This window comes from Leptosomus discolor, chromosome 8 (assembly GCF_034619465.1).
Source record: "Leptosomus discolor isolate bLepDis1 chromosome 8, bLepDis1.hap2, whole genome shotgun sequence".
NCBI lineage: Eukaryota > Metazoa > Chordata > Aves > Leptosomiformes > Leptosomidae > Leptosomus > Leptosomus discolor.
Window position 1 is genome coordinate 60,005,258 of NC_141398.1, and position 13,918 is coordinate 60,019,175.

Consider the following 13,918-nt stretch of genomic DNA (forward strand, 5'->3'; position numbering starts at 1 on the left):
TGGGGCAGCTCATGGTCCTGCGAGCACCCAGACCCCCTCGGGGTGCTCAGCGCAGCCCCCAGCGTCGCCGCCACCCACCCCTCGCCCGTGAAACATGGCCGAGGCTCTCGCTTTTCCCATTTACATTCCTCCGCCGACACCTCCTCTCCCCGCGTCTCTAATAATATCACCCCAGATTAATTGGCACTAATACAAATGTACACAGCTCCATAAAAAGATGTCACCTCGCTCACAATGGGGGAAACGGCTGCTCGCGCATTATCTCTGCTCTGCAGGCGTGTAATTCACTCCTCGGGAAAACACGCTATTTATTCTGTTACCCTATAACAATCTCTCTGCAAACACAACGGGATCGGGGAGGAGGGGGGGAGAGGAAAAAAGCCACCCGGCCATACCGCTCTCACCAGCACTGTGCCCGCTTGTCCCCATGCAGGGGCACCCATGGGTCCCCTCCTCGTAGCAGGGTGGGATGTTCGAGGTGATGGGGCAGGGAGGTGTGGGGCTCGGGGATGTCGTCCCCCCACCACGCCGGGGATCTGGCCCTTGGCGGGGTGTTCTTTGATGCGACTGCAAATTCTCAGGTCTGGGGGGGATCTAAGAGGCTTTGGGACAGTGCCAAAAAGCTAATTAAAAGGACACTGGCAAGGAATGTGCAAGGGGAAGGACTGCAACCTGTTTCCTCGCCATAGTTGGGCTGCCCTCCCCAGGGCTGGGCTGCGCACCCCTGCTCAGCACCCGCTGGCACGGTCAAGGTGGGTTTTGGCTTCTTATGGCAGGGGTGAAGCTCAGCCCCCAACCCCAAGGGTGTGACTGCAGCAGGGCTCTGTCCCCTTGGCCCCTCGAGGGATGCTCTGGCTGCTTCTTCTAGCACAAGGAGCCAGGAATAGCCAAGAGCCCCCCTGCTCCGTCCCAGGGAGAGGAAATTTGGGTGCCCTTTTTGGCCCGCTCACCTAGCCCCCCAGGTCCGTGCGATGAATGGCGCCACAGTTAATTAAACCGCTTGCCTAATTGTCTCGGTGCTGCAAGCGGTGTCGGCAGGCGATGCCGTGGATGTGCCCGAGGAGCCGGCTGGGTCTGCAGCGCTACACCAGCCTCCCCCCACACCCCAAAACCCCTGTGGTCACGTGAAGGAGGTGACAACGGAGCCCCCCCACACCCCAAAAAGCGGCAGAGCGAAGCCTCGGCTCCCCGTCACCCAGGCCCTGATGGAGCCAGCGCCCATCACGGCTGACGCAAAGCAGAGGCCACTCGAGTGTCCTCGGGCCGGACCCTGCAAAGCCACCGCCCGTGAGGAAGGGCAGGGCTCTGGCAGCAGAGCTGCCTGCCCTGGGGTATGATGGTCTCCAGGAAGGCTGCGATTCGGGGCCAAACGAGGTGAAAAACGCCATCGGGATCATTTCAAGGGGCGGCCGGCCAAGCAGGGGGGAGGCAGAGCAAAGTCTTGTCCTCGCAGCATCTCCCTCCCTCGATGGGGTTTGGTTTCTTTTTTTTCTCCCCTGGAACTCTTCTTAATTCCTAACTTAATTTCTTTTGACATCCTCATTGCCGGCTTGACCTCTTTACTGGAATCATGTGCTGCTTAAAACTCATTATCCCACCATTGGAACAGGAAGTTAATTAAAAACCCTTTAACAAAAAGAAAAAGAGAGGAGGGGGAAAGAAAAAGAAAAGCACACCCCATGGCCAGGGAGAGATGGAGAGGGGACCTGGCCAAGCCGCTGTGCCACGTCCCTGCAGCCCATGAGGTAATGGGGGAGCACCGGCCCTCGCCACCAGCTAATCCCCCCGCCCAGAGCCGAGATCAGCCACGGCCGAGGGCTGGGTTTGGCAGAAATGATTATTTTTCACAGCAGGAATATTCCCATCACGGACCCAACATGTAAGTGGTTCCTCTTTACCCCACAATTAATCCCAAAATCACTGCCTGGCTGCACGCTCACAGAGAGGACCGACTGGCACGGCTGGGATGACGGCACCCCTACACCATCCCCAGTGCACCCTGGGGTGTCCCCCCACCCCGAGCTGGGGTCACGGTGACCCTGGAAGTCACAAGTGGGACTTTTTGGACTGTCCACCTGCAAATGAGTGGGATTTTTAAGAGGGGTTTGGGATCCCAAAGAGAGGCCACAGGGACCCCATGATAAGGTTTGGGGAGGGGGGTCCCTACAGGAGGGTTTGAGGGTCCCACAAGAGACTTTGAGGACCTCCAAAGGGTGGGTCGGGACCCCAGTGCAGGGGGACTGAGATCCCAGAAATGGGGGGAGGGGATTGGTGGCCCCATGGGAGTTTAGGACCCTCTAGAGGGGGCATGAAGGTGCAAAGGGGGATAGGGACCACCAAAGGGGGGGCTTTAGGGACACCGAAGGAGGGGTTGGGGTCCCAAGGGAGGGGTTTAGGAACCCTAAAGAGGGGTTGGGGTCCCAAGGGAGGGGATTGGGGACCCCAAGGGGAGACTAGAGTCCCCAAAGGAGTGGGTTGGGGACCCCGAAGGGGGAGTTGGATCCAAAAGGAGGGGCTTGGGGCACCCAAAGGGGGTGTTGGGGACATGCAGGAGGGCTTGGGGACCCAACAGGGGGGGGGGGGGTTGGACCCCAAAAGGGTGGGGGTCAGAGTGCCAAGGCAGGGGCCTGGGTTCTCATGGGGGGGGGGGGACACGGACCCCAAAGTGGGGCTGGAGACACGCGGGAGACTTTGGGGACCCCGGGGGGGACACACACATAGCTCCCGAGGCCCGCCCCCCCCCCCCCCACGGATCGGGCCCCCCACTGAGGCCCCGCCCCCTTCCCCGCCCCGGCGCTCCCCCCTCCTCCCGCCCTCCCCTCGGCCTCCGCGCCCCGCCCCTCTTGGCCCCGCCCCGGAGCCGCGGCGGCAGCCGGCCACGCCATCCGGTGGGCGGAGCCGTCGGAGGGAGGGGGGCGGTGGCCTATGGGCGGCCGCGGCGGCGCGCGGCGGGGGCAGGCCCCGCCCCCGTGGAACGTTCCGCGGGTTTGATCCGCCGCGGCGCCCCATTGAGAAAATCCCGCGGCGGCGGCGGCGGCTCCGCTCCGCCGCGCACGGCCCGGCCCGGCCCCGGCCCCGGCCCCGGCCCCGGCCCCGGCCCGGCAGCGCGGGCGGGCGGGCGGGCATGCGAGCAGCCGGGGGCCCGCCCGCCGCCACCCACCTGCCGCCCGCCCAGCCGCCAGCCGGGGCGTCGGGCTCGCCCCCCGCCGAGCGATGTCCAGGAGGAAACAGAGCAACCCCCGGCAGATCAAACGTGAGTTCCCGGTACCGGCAACCCCCGCTGCCGACAGCTTCCCCCCTTCTGTACTGACCCCCCCTTTCCCCCCCCCCCTTTTTTTTTTCCCCACTACTCCCGGCGCAGCGCCCCCCCCCGCCCCCCCCCCGGTACTCCCTCACCGCCCCCCCCGCCCCCCCCGGTACTCCCTCACCCCCCCCGCGGTACCCACCCGGGACGGCCGTGGTGGGTGCCCGTTCCCGCTACCGGCCGCCCGCTTTGGTCTCCGTCCCCGCCGCCAACCCCCCCCCCCCCGCCGCCCCAGCGTGGTGGCTCCGGTACCGGCTCCCGATGGGGGCCCCGATAAGGTTTTAAAATATTCCGTTCTGCCAGTCCCGTCCCGATAACATCGCTCTGTCGGGACGGCCTGAAATGGTGATCTTATCTCGCCCGGCTGCCTCCCATCCAGCGCCGTGCGCTGGGGCGAGGGGCTCCCCAAACCTCCCCAAACCCCCCCGCCTTCCCGCGGTCCCCAAGCCCTGCCAGCAGCTCCTTACCACGGCTACGGCCCCCTCCCCCTGCCAGGGGCACCCCTTTCTGCCCAGGGACCCCTTATTGGCGCGGGTGCCACCAGCCGCCTTGTGCCATCGTCCCCGCTGACCGCGCTGGCCTCAACCTTTCGCCCTACCCGGTGGCCCCCCCCGAACCCCGCTCCCGCTTCGCACCCCAGCCCAGGCGGGGACGGGGTGATAACACGGCGGGCTGACAGCGGGGAAAAGCCACCGTGGGGTCCCACGGGACATCGGCCACCATCCGTGTCCCTGGAGGGTCGTGCTCCAACCCATCGGTGGGGATCTGGTGTTGGTCCGGCGGCGATGGACCGGCTGCGCCGAGAAATTCTGCAAAGTGCTGGAAGTTTTTTCGGTGACGGGCTTAGCTTGGCTTTTTTCCCTTCCTCTCCTGTGTGTGTGTGTGTTTTTTTCTTTCCCCCTCGAGTCGATGGAAGCTGGCGATAAGAGGGAGATGGGAGGATAGGGAAGGCTGGCCACCATGTGATAATCTAGCTTTATCTTTCTCTTGAAATAATTGCAAGGCTGAGTTGCACCTACCTGTTTCCCTGCCTGGGGTGATTGCTCTGGTGATAAAGCTCAGCTAGACTTTTACCCGGGTAGAGTTAAAAATAGTCCCAGCTGCCTCCTATTTTTTTTTTTTTTTTTTTTGGTGATAGTTTTCTCCTTTAGCTTTTTTTCCAACTTCCGCGGCTTTATTTCGGCAAAAAGCCCAGCTGCCCGGTAACTCCAGCTCGTTAAAGCCGTAGCCTTAAGCCCCAAGCGAGCGGTAGCATCGCAGCCGCCGAAATAACGCCGCCGATGTGGGCGATAGCTGCGTGCGTGGGGGGCCGCGCTGACGGCAGGACGCCCACCTGGCCCCGGCACCCACCGGTGTGGACCTTGGTGGCGATGAACGGGGCGGGGGGAACGCAAAAAAAAAAAAAAAAAAAAGGGGGTGGATGAGGCCATGGCAGCTTGGCCGGGCAAAGGCGGCTCGTATCTCCTTCCTCTGCTGCTTTTCTGCAGAGATGTGAAGAAATGATAAAGTGGGAGGCTGATCTCAGGCCGCTGGCGATGGCCAAAACTGATTAAAAGCTGAAAGCTTGGAACCCTTCCTGTATGTGTCAACATGAAAACAGTCATTAGAGGCGGCGAGAGCGCGGCGAGAGCGCCTTGCCGCTGCCTCCGACGGCTCCCCGTGCCGAGGGAAGGTATGCATGAATCAGGGCTCCAGTAACCAGACTCCTCTCATGTACAGACCGGACCTGTTTCCACAAAGTCTATCCTTTTTATCATCTCGGCTGGAGCATTAAAAACCTCCTCCAGATTGGTATCTGCTGATTTTTCTTTTCCTGGGCGACGCGATGTTCTCGCTCTGGCTTCATCTCTTCTGGGGGTTTTTGGGTTTGGTTGTGTTGTTTGGTCGCGTTTTGGGGGTGTTTTGGTTGGGTTTTTTTTTGGGGTTGGTTTTGTTGTTTTGTTGTGTTTTGGTGTTTTTTTTTTTTTTCAAGCTCGATGCGATGCGCAGATAGGCTCGCAGGGGAGATCGCTGGGAGAGCGGGCGATCGCCAAGAGCGATAAGACAAAAGATCAGACGCCGGACTATATTTAACCGGCTGCTTGAACCTTCTTCTTCGCTTTTTGGGCTGAGATGGAGGGGGGGGACGGGGCTACCAGCAAAGTGGGGGCCCTGGGAGCCCCCGCTCTGCCCAGTGCCACACAGTGGTGAGGCTTCAAAAACCGATTGCATCTAGATGGTGGCTGCTGATAGCGGAGAAAACACCCGGAGCATTTCTCTCTTTAATTTTGCAGGGTCCCTGCTTAGGGGAGAGAATGGGGGGGGACAGTGTCTTTGCACCCCCCTCTCCCCCCCGGGCTGTCAAACCAGCAACCTCCCTGCAGCTGCTGCGTAGGGTTGGGGTTTTGTTTGGTGGGGTTTTGTTGTTCTTTTTTTTTTTCCTGTTCTTCTCCTCTTTATTTATTTTATTTTTATTTTTTTTCTGCCTTTTGTTCTGCTGGTAGATAGATGTGAGGGGCTGATAGAGAGCAGGAGCTGATCTCCAACCCAGATAGCCGCTTATATTTATTAACTTCAAACATGGGAGCGCGGGCACAGAGCTGATGAGCGAGGCTGCTGGCAGCTGCCTGTGCGTGCGCTCGCAGCGCCGGGTCTTCCGATGGGGGAACCTGATAAGGCGGGAGATTGATCTCATCTTGCTGATGTGCCTCTCCCTCTGTTGTTCTTCTAATATATATATATATTTTATTTTTTTTTAAATTTTTTTTCCCCGAAAATTAACTGGAAGCCAACATTTTTCTACTTATTGCAGGGGCCTGCTTGTGGGTTTGTTTGGGTGTTTTTAGTTTTTTTTTTTTTTTTTTTTCCTTTTCCCTTTCTGTTCTGCTTTCAGCTACAGTAGATCTGAGCTCCCGATAAAGCACCGAGGCCCGATCTCCATCCTGATAGAGATTGCCAGGGGAGATAAGGACCACTTATCTCTCCCCACCAGACCGGAGCAGGATTCGCTACAACAACAAACCCAGCCAAGAGGGGCAAAGGGGCTCCCACACTTTGTTCCGTCGCAAATATGATTAACGCAGGCGCTTTAATTATCGGATGGGGGGGGGGCAGCTGCCTATGTGTTTTTATTTCTCAAGGTGTTGGGGTTTTTTTCCGCCCCCCCACCCCGTCCGCTCTGCGAACCAAGTGGGGTTGAGCAGCCGAGCTCTCCCCAGCGCCTGTTATCAGCTGCAGATGTTGCAGTAGTTTGATGAGAGCTTTGACTTTCTTTTTCGATCGTTATCTCCCATCCGCGGAGCAAACTCACGGGGTGGGGGGTGGGGGCAAAAGCACCCTCGTATTTTTTGCGTGTGGATTTTCTTTAATCGCTATTAGATGGTGTTAGATAGCGAGTGTGATCTGCGCTGGTAAACCCTGCTACTTCTTGATGGGGGGGAGTGTTTTGTTGTGGGTTTGGGTTGGGTTTTGTATTGTTGGGGTTTTCTTTTTTTTCTTTTTCCTTTCCTCTTTTGCAAGCTTGGCTGCTCGCCGGTCCCGCGGTGATGCCGGGCAGGGGGTCACGGTGATGCCGGGCAGGGAGGGGGTCACAGTGCCGGCCGAACCGTGGGAGCCATCCTTCCGAGGAGCCTGGAAAAACTGCATTTCTCGTACAGATGACAGTGGCCAACTCGGTGTCTATTTTTAGCGGCGGCGTGGTGAGCCGGTGGCGTGGGATGCTCCCGGCACGCCTCCTGCCCGCTCCTCTCCCGCTCCCTTTGCTCGCTGAGTCGCTCCTTTCCTCTCCGTCCCTGCAGGTGACTAACTGCCTCCACTGGCTTTGGTTTTTTTTTTTTTTCCTCCCCATCGCTCTGATGCTGCTGCGCTTTTCCATCGCTACCACCCTCCGTGCCTCAGTTTCCCCATCCGCGCCCCCTGGGGAAGGGCTGCTCTGGGGTGGGCGGTGGGGCGTTTGGGGAGGCGCGTTACCCCACGCCGCTCTGTGGGGTGGGGAGGGTTGGCTGCCTGTGAGCTGGGTGCAGGCAGGGCTTCCCAGCTCTGCTCCCAAAAACCAGTGCTTTCTGCACCTCCCCGGGGGCTGCTGTGGTGTTGCAGCCCCCTCCGTGCCCCGCATCCCGAGGGTGGCATCCCCCCCCGTCCCACGTGTCTGCTGCACCCACGGGTGCTGCCTGCTTTGCCTGCCTGCCTGCCAACCCCTCCCCTCTTGTGCAAACCCCTGCGAGGCATTTGCCAGCCCTGACTCGGTGATGTCCCGAAGTGACAAGTGATGGCTCCTCGGTGCTGGCAGGGGTTGCAGGCAGCAAAGCCCCATGGCGTATCGGCCCCCGCAGCGGCTCTGCCCATCCCAGCTACTGCCAGCTTCTTGGGATGCGCCACGGGTGGCATCCAGGGCTCCCAGAGGTGAGGACCCATCGTGGTCCCCGCAGTGGGGGGGGGGGGGGGGGGTGACCCAGGCTGGGCTGGTGATGCTGTGGTGCTGGTGGGATGCATCCAGCAGAGCCCGCAGCCCACCGTAGTGAGCTCTCCCGGCCGTTTCCCGATGGTAAATAGGCAGCACCACGAGGAAGCCGCGCTCTTGCTCAGTGCTGGGTTTGGACCAGCCACGGGTGATGCTGGGAGAAGTTTCGCTCCTCTTCCATGGCCAGCGGTTCCAGGCGTGGGCATCCCTGCGGGCCCTGCCTCTGGGAGAGGCGTTGGCACCGTGCTCGGCGGCTGGTGGCCAAGGGGGACAGCTCGCCTCAGCCTCTCTCTGGAGCAATATATCCCTTTAGGGGGCTCTGGGCCACCCCGTGCCACCAGCCCTGTGCTCTGCCAGCCACGGGGCACGTCACGGCTGTCCCACATGGGCGCTTCCCTCGGTGCCAGGGCATGTTTTGGGACCCCGTTCGGGGTGTATCCCCAGGAGGGCCCATCCCGGCCATCCCCATCACCACATCGGGTTGGGGCGATGCGTGCGGGATGCTCGGCGGGCGAGTGCCGAAGCCAAGCTGGCCACGGCCGTGCGTGGGGCACCCGGCAGCATGGCAAAACCTGTTCTGCCAAGAGCCCCGGTGCACGTCCCCGCCGGCGGCCGCGGGGTGGGGAAGGCGGTGCTGGCAGCCGTGCCGGCGAGGGAGGCTGCGGCGGCTTTGGCAGGCGGCGGCTTCCAGGGCCCGTGGGGCGCTGGGCTTGGGTTGGGTTGTGTCTGCTGCCGCTCTTCCGTCTCCCGCACCCCTGGGGGACACCCCCGCACCGCCTCCTCGCCGGGCACCGCGCGGAGCCGCGGCGATGTGCCGCGGGGACCGTCCCCGACGTCCCACGCCGGAGCGGGAAAACCACCTCCAGTTGGGATTGAAGGCTCCGGATCTCAACTTGCTGGTTTGGGCAAGGTCTCCTTTTCCGCTGTGAATCACGAGGCCACCTAGCAAGCTGCAGGTTCCCCTTTTGCCGAGTTGCGAGCCGGCCAGCCTGGCAATCGGGGCTTGGGAAGAAAGCAATCCTTTCCCCACGGGTGTTGCATCAGATTGTGCAAGGAGATAGCGCCACGGTGCCGGGGATCCACGGTTCCTGGAGAGGGGCAGCCGCATCCCCACCTCGGGGACCCGTCGGAGCCACCCAGCGATGGCAGCATCCCAAAGCCAACGTGGTGTGAAGTCGCTGGGATGCCACGTCCTCCAGTGTCACCATGCCCACGTCCACCCTCCGCAGCATCCTTGGGGTACCCCGTGCCGTGCGCCACTCCCAGCCCCGGGGTCGATGCCACCCCGCATCCCTGGGAAAGGAAGGGACGACGCTGCCCAAACTGGGAGCAGCAGGGCTGGCGCAGCCTGGGGACGGAGCTGCTGTGCCCTGCTTGGCGCCGATGGATTTGGGATCAAACACACCCATTCTGGGCAAAGGGAAGAGGATGTTTTCCATGCGTGCTGTCCATCTTACTACACAAAAAAACCCCAACATGATTTGCCTTGGAAGGCCCTGGCTGGGGTGATGCTGCGGAGAGAAAACCAGCCCAGACCTTCCACAGCAGCGCAGCCGGGACTGGACGCTGCTCGGTGAGAGGGACGCAAGCGGGTCGGAGCAACAGGGGAGACAGCAGGAGGGGAGAAACCTTGTGCTTTTAAGATTTCTTGATTTAAGACCGAAAAGTGGAAGACGCCCCTCTGCCAGCCCCACATCGCGCTGCAGCTCTGCGAGCGCGATGGCTCTGCCAAAGGCGTGGATTTTTCTTCCCGGAGGGAGAAGAAAGCAGCTCCTGCCCCGCTGGAGAAGAGCCGGAATGGGAGCAAGAGGCCAATAATTTTTTTTTTTTTTTTTTTTTCTGCAACACGTCCCATGACTGTTTTTGTTGCCTGACTCAGGGCTTTTGGACGCTCCGGCTTGGCCAGGCTGCTGTCCCGCTGCTTATTTTATCAGGAAAGTTCAAGTGTTTCGGGGGTAATACAGTTCCCTCTTCCGATGGCTGCCCGGCAAAGGCTCCGCATTGTTCCTGCAGCAACATGTTTTTTTGGAAGGGATGAAATGCCGAAAGGAATGTAACTGCTGACCTTGGGCTGCAGTGGGGTTAAGGAGTGTGTGCCTATGAGTCACTCCAGATAAGCGCCTTCCATGGCTTTTTTTCCTCCAAAATAATTCTTTATCTCCTCTTTCTCACATCAACATATTTTCTTGACATCTCCCGTTTGATAGCGCGTGGAGGAAATGTGCTCCTCTAATTTGTTCATCTGATGAAATATTAGGTGCATTGTTTTCTCTTGTCCTTGGCAAGCTGGGGGTCGGTAGCTGGAGTTTTGGGGATGCTCGGCGGGGTCGGTAGCTGGAGTTTTGGGGATGCTCGGCGGGGTCGGTAGCTGGAGTTTTGGGGATGCTCGGCCGGGTCGGTACCCAGGGCTTTGGGGATGCTTAGTGGTGTTGGTACGTGGCACATGCAGGGCTTTGGGGATGTGCCTCAGGATCGGTACCCATCTTGCGGGGTGCCTGAGCAGCAGAGCATCACCCCACACACCACCAGCTCAGGGGAAGAGAAGCTTCTTTTCACTTCCCCCCCCCCCCCCACCTCCACCTCCTGCTCCTCCGGGAAGTTCGGCCGCTCGCTCGCTTCTCCGTCTCCCAACCGAGGCCTCTCATGCTACTTCCAGCTCCTATGATAATGCGGAAAGTTGAACTGGCCCCATTACTGCGCTGCGATGGTTGCCTTGATAACGCCCCGATAATGGCAGCGATAGCGGCAGCTCGGTAGCCAATGGCTCTGCCGCTCCTCCCATTAACATTCCCCACCACGGACCGGCTCGGAGCTGCCTATCTGCTCTCCATTTCCACTCCTCCGCTAGATAAGAATGGAAATACTGACTTCATAGCTCACTGATTAAAGTGTCTGGATTTCTTGATAATACACAGATAAATTATGTTTTTCAAAAAGAAGGTAGGGAAGGGAGTGCGAGGGGAGGGAAAAACCTCCAGTCCGTTTGTATTATTATTTTTCTTCCCTTTTTCTGGCCGTGCCCTGTAGGTTGGGGTTTTTCTGCTCCAAAGTGCCCTCCCCAGCCTGCGCCCGGGCTTGGTGCCCTTAGGGACAGCGGGGGTGTCGTGGTGGGCAAAGAATTTTGGGGAGCCACGTGGCCGGGGTGTATTGTGCGGTCGCGTCGCCGCGCTGGGGCGGAGATGCTGCCCTCGGGTGCCAGGGACCCGCTCGCATCGCCGGGAGGTTTGGCTTTGCCAACTGCGGCGGTGCCACGTGGCTACGGCACGTGGCCGGGATGCCGGTGCTGGCTGCGGTGCCTCGGGTGGGCTCCGGCTGTCCCCAGGGACCAGCTGGCAGAGCCTGGGGATGCTCGGGGAGCGTCTGCCTCTCTACACCCGCCTCCAGCCTGAGCCTCCCTGGTGCTGCTGTGGGATGTCGGTCGGTCCAGTGGGGTCCTTTGGGACCAGCCTCGTCCCACTGGCCCATCCAGGCTTCAAGATTATATTTGATTTTCTTCACTCGTCCCCCCTGGAGTAAACGGGGCTTCCAGACTTTTTGGTCCCTTGCGCTGGAAAAGGTATCGACCGCAAGGATCTAAGTTGGTTTCATCTAAATATAAAACTAAAGAGCAAACAGTATAAAGTTCATTTTTTAATGTGCTGCCCCATTCCAGTTGGGCTGCTCTCTTTATTTTTTTTTTTTTTTTTTTTTAGAGGAACTGTGATAAAAAGCAGTGATAAAGCCAGGACTGTTTTGTGTAGGAGTCGGTATCTGCGTTATCTATCTCCCTTTTTCACTCTCCGAGCAGCTCTGTTGTTTTTTACTCTTATCTCGCTCCACCAAAATGCCAAGAACAGGAAAAAAAAAAAAAAATTAGAGAAAAAAAAAAAAGGGGGGGGGGGGGGGCGCAGGCACGCGTGTTTGCACGGAGGCAAACTCGGCGTCTGCGGAGCTGGGCCTGAACGGCCACGGTGCTTGGAGTTGGAGGAAGAGGAGGGTTGGGGGGGTGCTGGGTGAAGGTGCTGGTGATGGAGGGGTTGGATGCTTGTGCTGGTCCGGCAAAGGTGGGGGGAGGGCATAGCGGTAGGCGTTTTGGGGACGGTGTTGTCCCAGCGGCCACTGGTGACCTTCATCTGCTGGCAGCCCACCCTGCTGCTTGCAGATGGGCCACCCAACCGTGTCGTACCCTCTTGGGGTCCTTTTCTGCTCCTGGAGCCCCCCTGGCCCCTTGCTCATTGCTGCAGCGTTGGCTAGAGGCCTCAAATTGGTCCAGGACAGCGCTGGGAGCTGGCACTGGGCACACTGGGGGGGCTGGGAGCAGCAGGGACACCCCAGCCAGAGCATCTTCAGGGATGGGTCTGGTAGCCCTCTGGGCCACGTTCACGATCGTCCTTGTCCCCATCCCTCCGTCCTTGTCCTCACCTGGTGGTATCATGGACTGAAAGTCTGAGGGTCAAGGCTGAAATTTGTCCCAGTTCCTTTCCCGGCAGCTTTTGGCGGTGGGATGGACCCGGCAGGGCCTGAAACCGCTTCCCACGGGGAGGGGGACGGCTCTGGCGCGGCATCTCTGGGGTAATTTGTCGCTAGATTAGCAAAGAGCTTGACCTCTGGCCTCGCCGTCACCTGGTATTGATGGGCTCTGCACGGCTGCACCGCCGGGCGAGCATCCCCCCGCCAGCCCCTAGCCATTCCCGGCTGGAACGGCTTTATTCCAGGTGGGAGAAAAAGTACCAAAATTGAGGGGATTTCACCCAGAAAACCTCCCTTTGGCCAACAGCTGTGAAGCACCTGGTGCAGGAGCAGCGGTGGCCACGAGCCTTGCACGCCCCTGGCGCCTTGCACGCCCCTGGCGCCTTGCACGCTTGTGCACACTTGAAGCCTCATCTTCATGGCTGGAGTTTCCTTCCGTATTCTCGGGGTATCCACCTGCTCCCCAGCCCCAAACTCACACCACGATGCCCAAATCCTGCCCAGATCCACACAGGGTTAAACATCTCAAGCTTCTCTTGGATGGGGATTGGGATGGAGGGCACCCCTGGCTCCTCGCAGTAAGGACCAGTCCCCTCTCCGCTAGCTGCCTCAGTTTCCCCCCTGTGCTTTGAACATCATCTCCTCGCCCCAGCCCTGCCGCCAGCCGGGGAGGCAGGCCCATCTTAAGCATCCCATCCCCTCCAATCTACTCCCATCCATCTGATGTGCCGGGGACGGCTCTATTAGACTCTCTCCTCTCTTAAAAAAAATCTATCAGGGCCTTATCGACCCCATCTGAAACGTAAAGTCACTTCATTGTCATTGTCCCTGTATTTTCTTTCTCATTATTTTCTCCGTGCCCCCTCCCGCCGCCGTGGCCTGTTTCCCCACCACCACCCACCACCACCGAGCCGCTGTTTGATATGATGCGGCCTCGCTCGCTATTAGTATTAGTAATCGCGGCCCCTGAAGTGAAACAATCTCCTGTAATCTATCAGCGGTTTATCGGCCCTATCTGAGCGCCGGGAATGGCTGGGCTCGGCGATGGCGCCATGCTCGGCCGCTGATAAAGTTACAGAGTTCAGGCGGTGATGAATGTTAAGTAACTGCACCCCAGCGCAGATAGGATATGGACTTGGCAGGGGGAGCAGCTCCGGCTGAAACCAATCTCTCCCCTATCAGCAGGGCTGCTTTTTCTCAGGCTCTGCTGCTTCCCCCCACACACACACCTCTTTTTCTTCCCCCCCATGGTGGCAACTAGGGGCTTCTTCGCGCCCCGGAGGGATGCTCGGGGTGCTGCACCCCATGGGGGGGTTTGTATCGGCGGGGTAGGGTGCCCCAGCCCCGGTGTGGTGGGTTGTTTTTTTTTTTTTTTGCGGTGGTGGGGATGCTGCGGGGTGCGGATATGGGCATCGTCCCCCCCCTCTCTACACGAGGGATTGCAGCAGCCCCCCTGAGCGCTCCCCCCCCCCCCCCCCCCCGCTGTGAGAAATCACAGCAGCCCCTTCCACCTTCATGCCCCCGCTAGCCTTCGTTCCCCTCCTAGATAAATCAGGCCTCAATCGTGTATAAATTTAATAATAAATTATTATAGACACCCACTGTGAGCACTTGCAGCACCCTCATCCCCCCCCCCCCATCAGCAGTCGCAGCGTCCCCCACCGCCTCCATTCCCCCACTATCCTTTATTCCCCTTCTGGACAGATTAGGCCTAAATACTTTATGAA

The 13,918-nt window shown here is 59.6% G+C and overlaps 1 protein-coding gene across 1 annotated transcript in view; it reads left to right on the top strand.

Annotated features, from left to right (window-relative positions):
- Positions 1-13,918, top strand: part of ZFPM1 (zinc finger protein, FOG family member 1) — a 38,280-nt gene that overhangs the window by 745 nt on the left and 23,617 nt on the right. Inside the window, 4 exon segments of the mRNA XM_086468836.1 lie at positions 1,039-1,232; positions 2,861-3,004; positions 3,006-3,092; positions 3,094-3,253. Of these exon segments, the coding sequence (XP_086324962.1) occupies positions 1,039-1,232; positions 2,861-3,004; positions 3,006-3,092; positions 3,094-3,253 (585 nt within the window).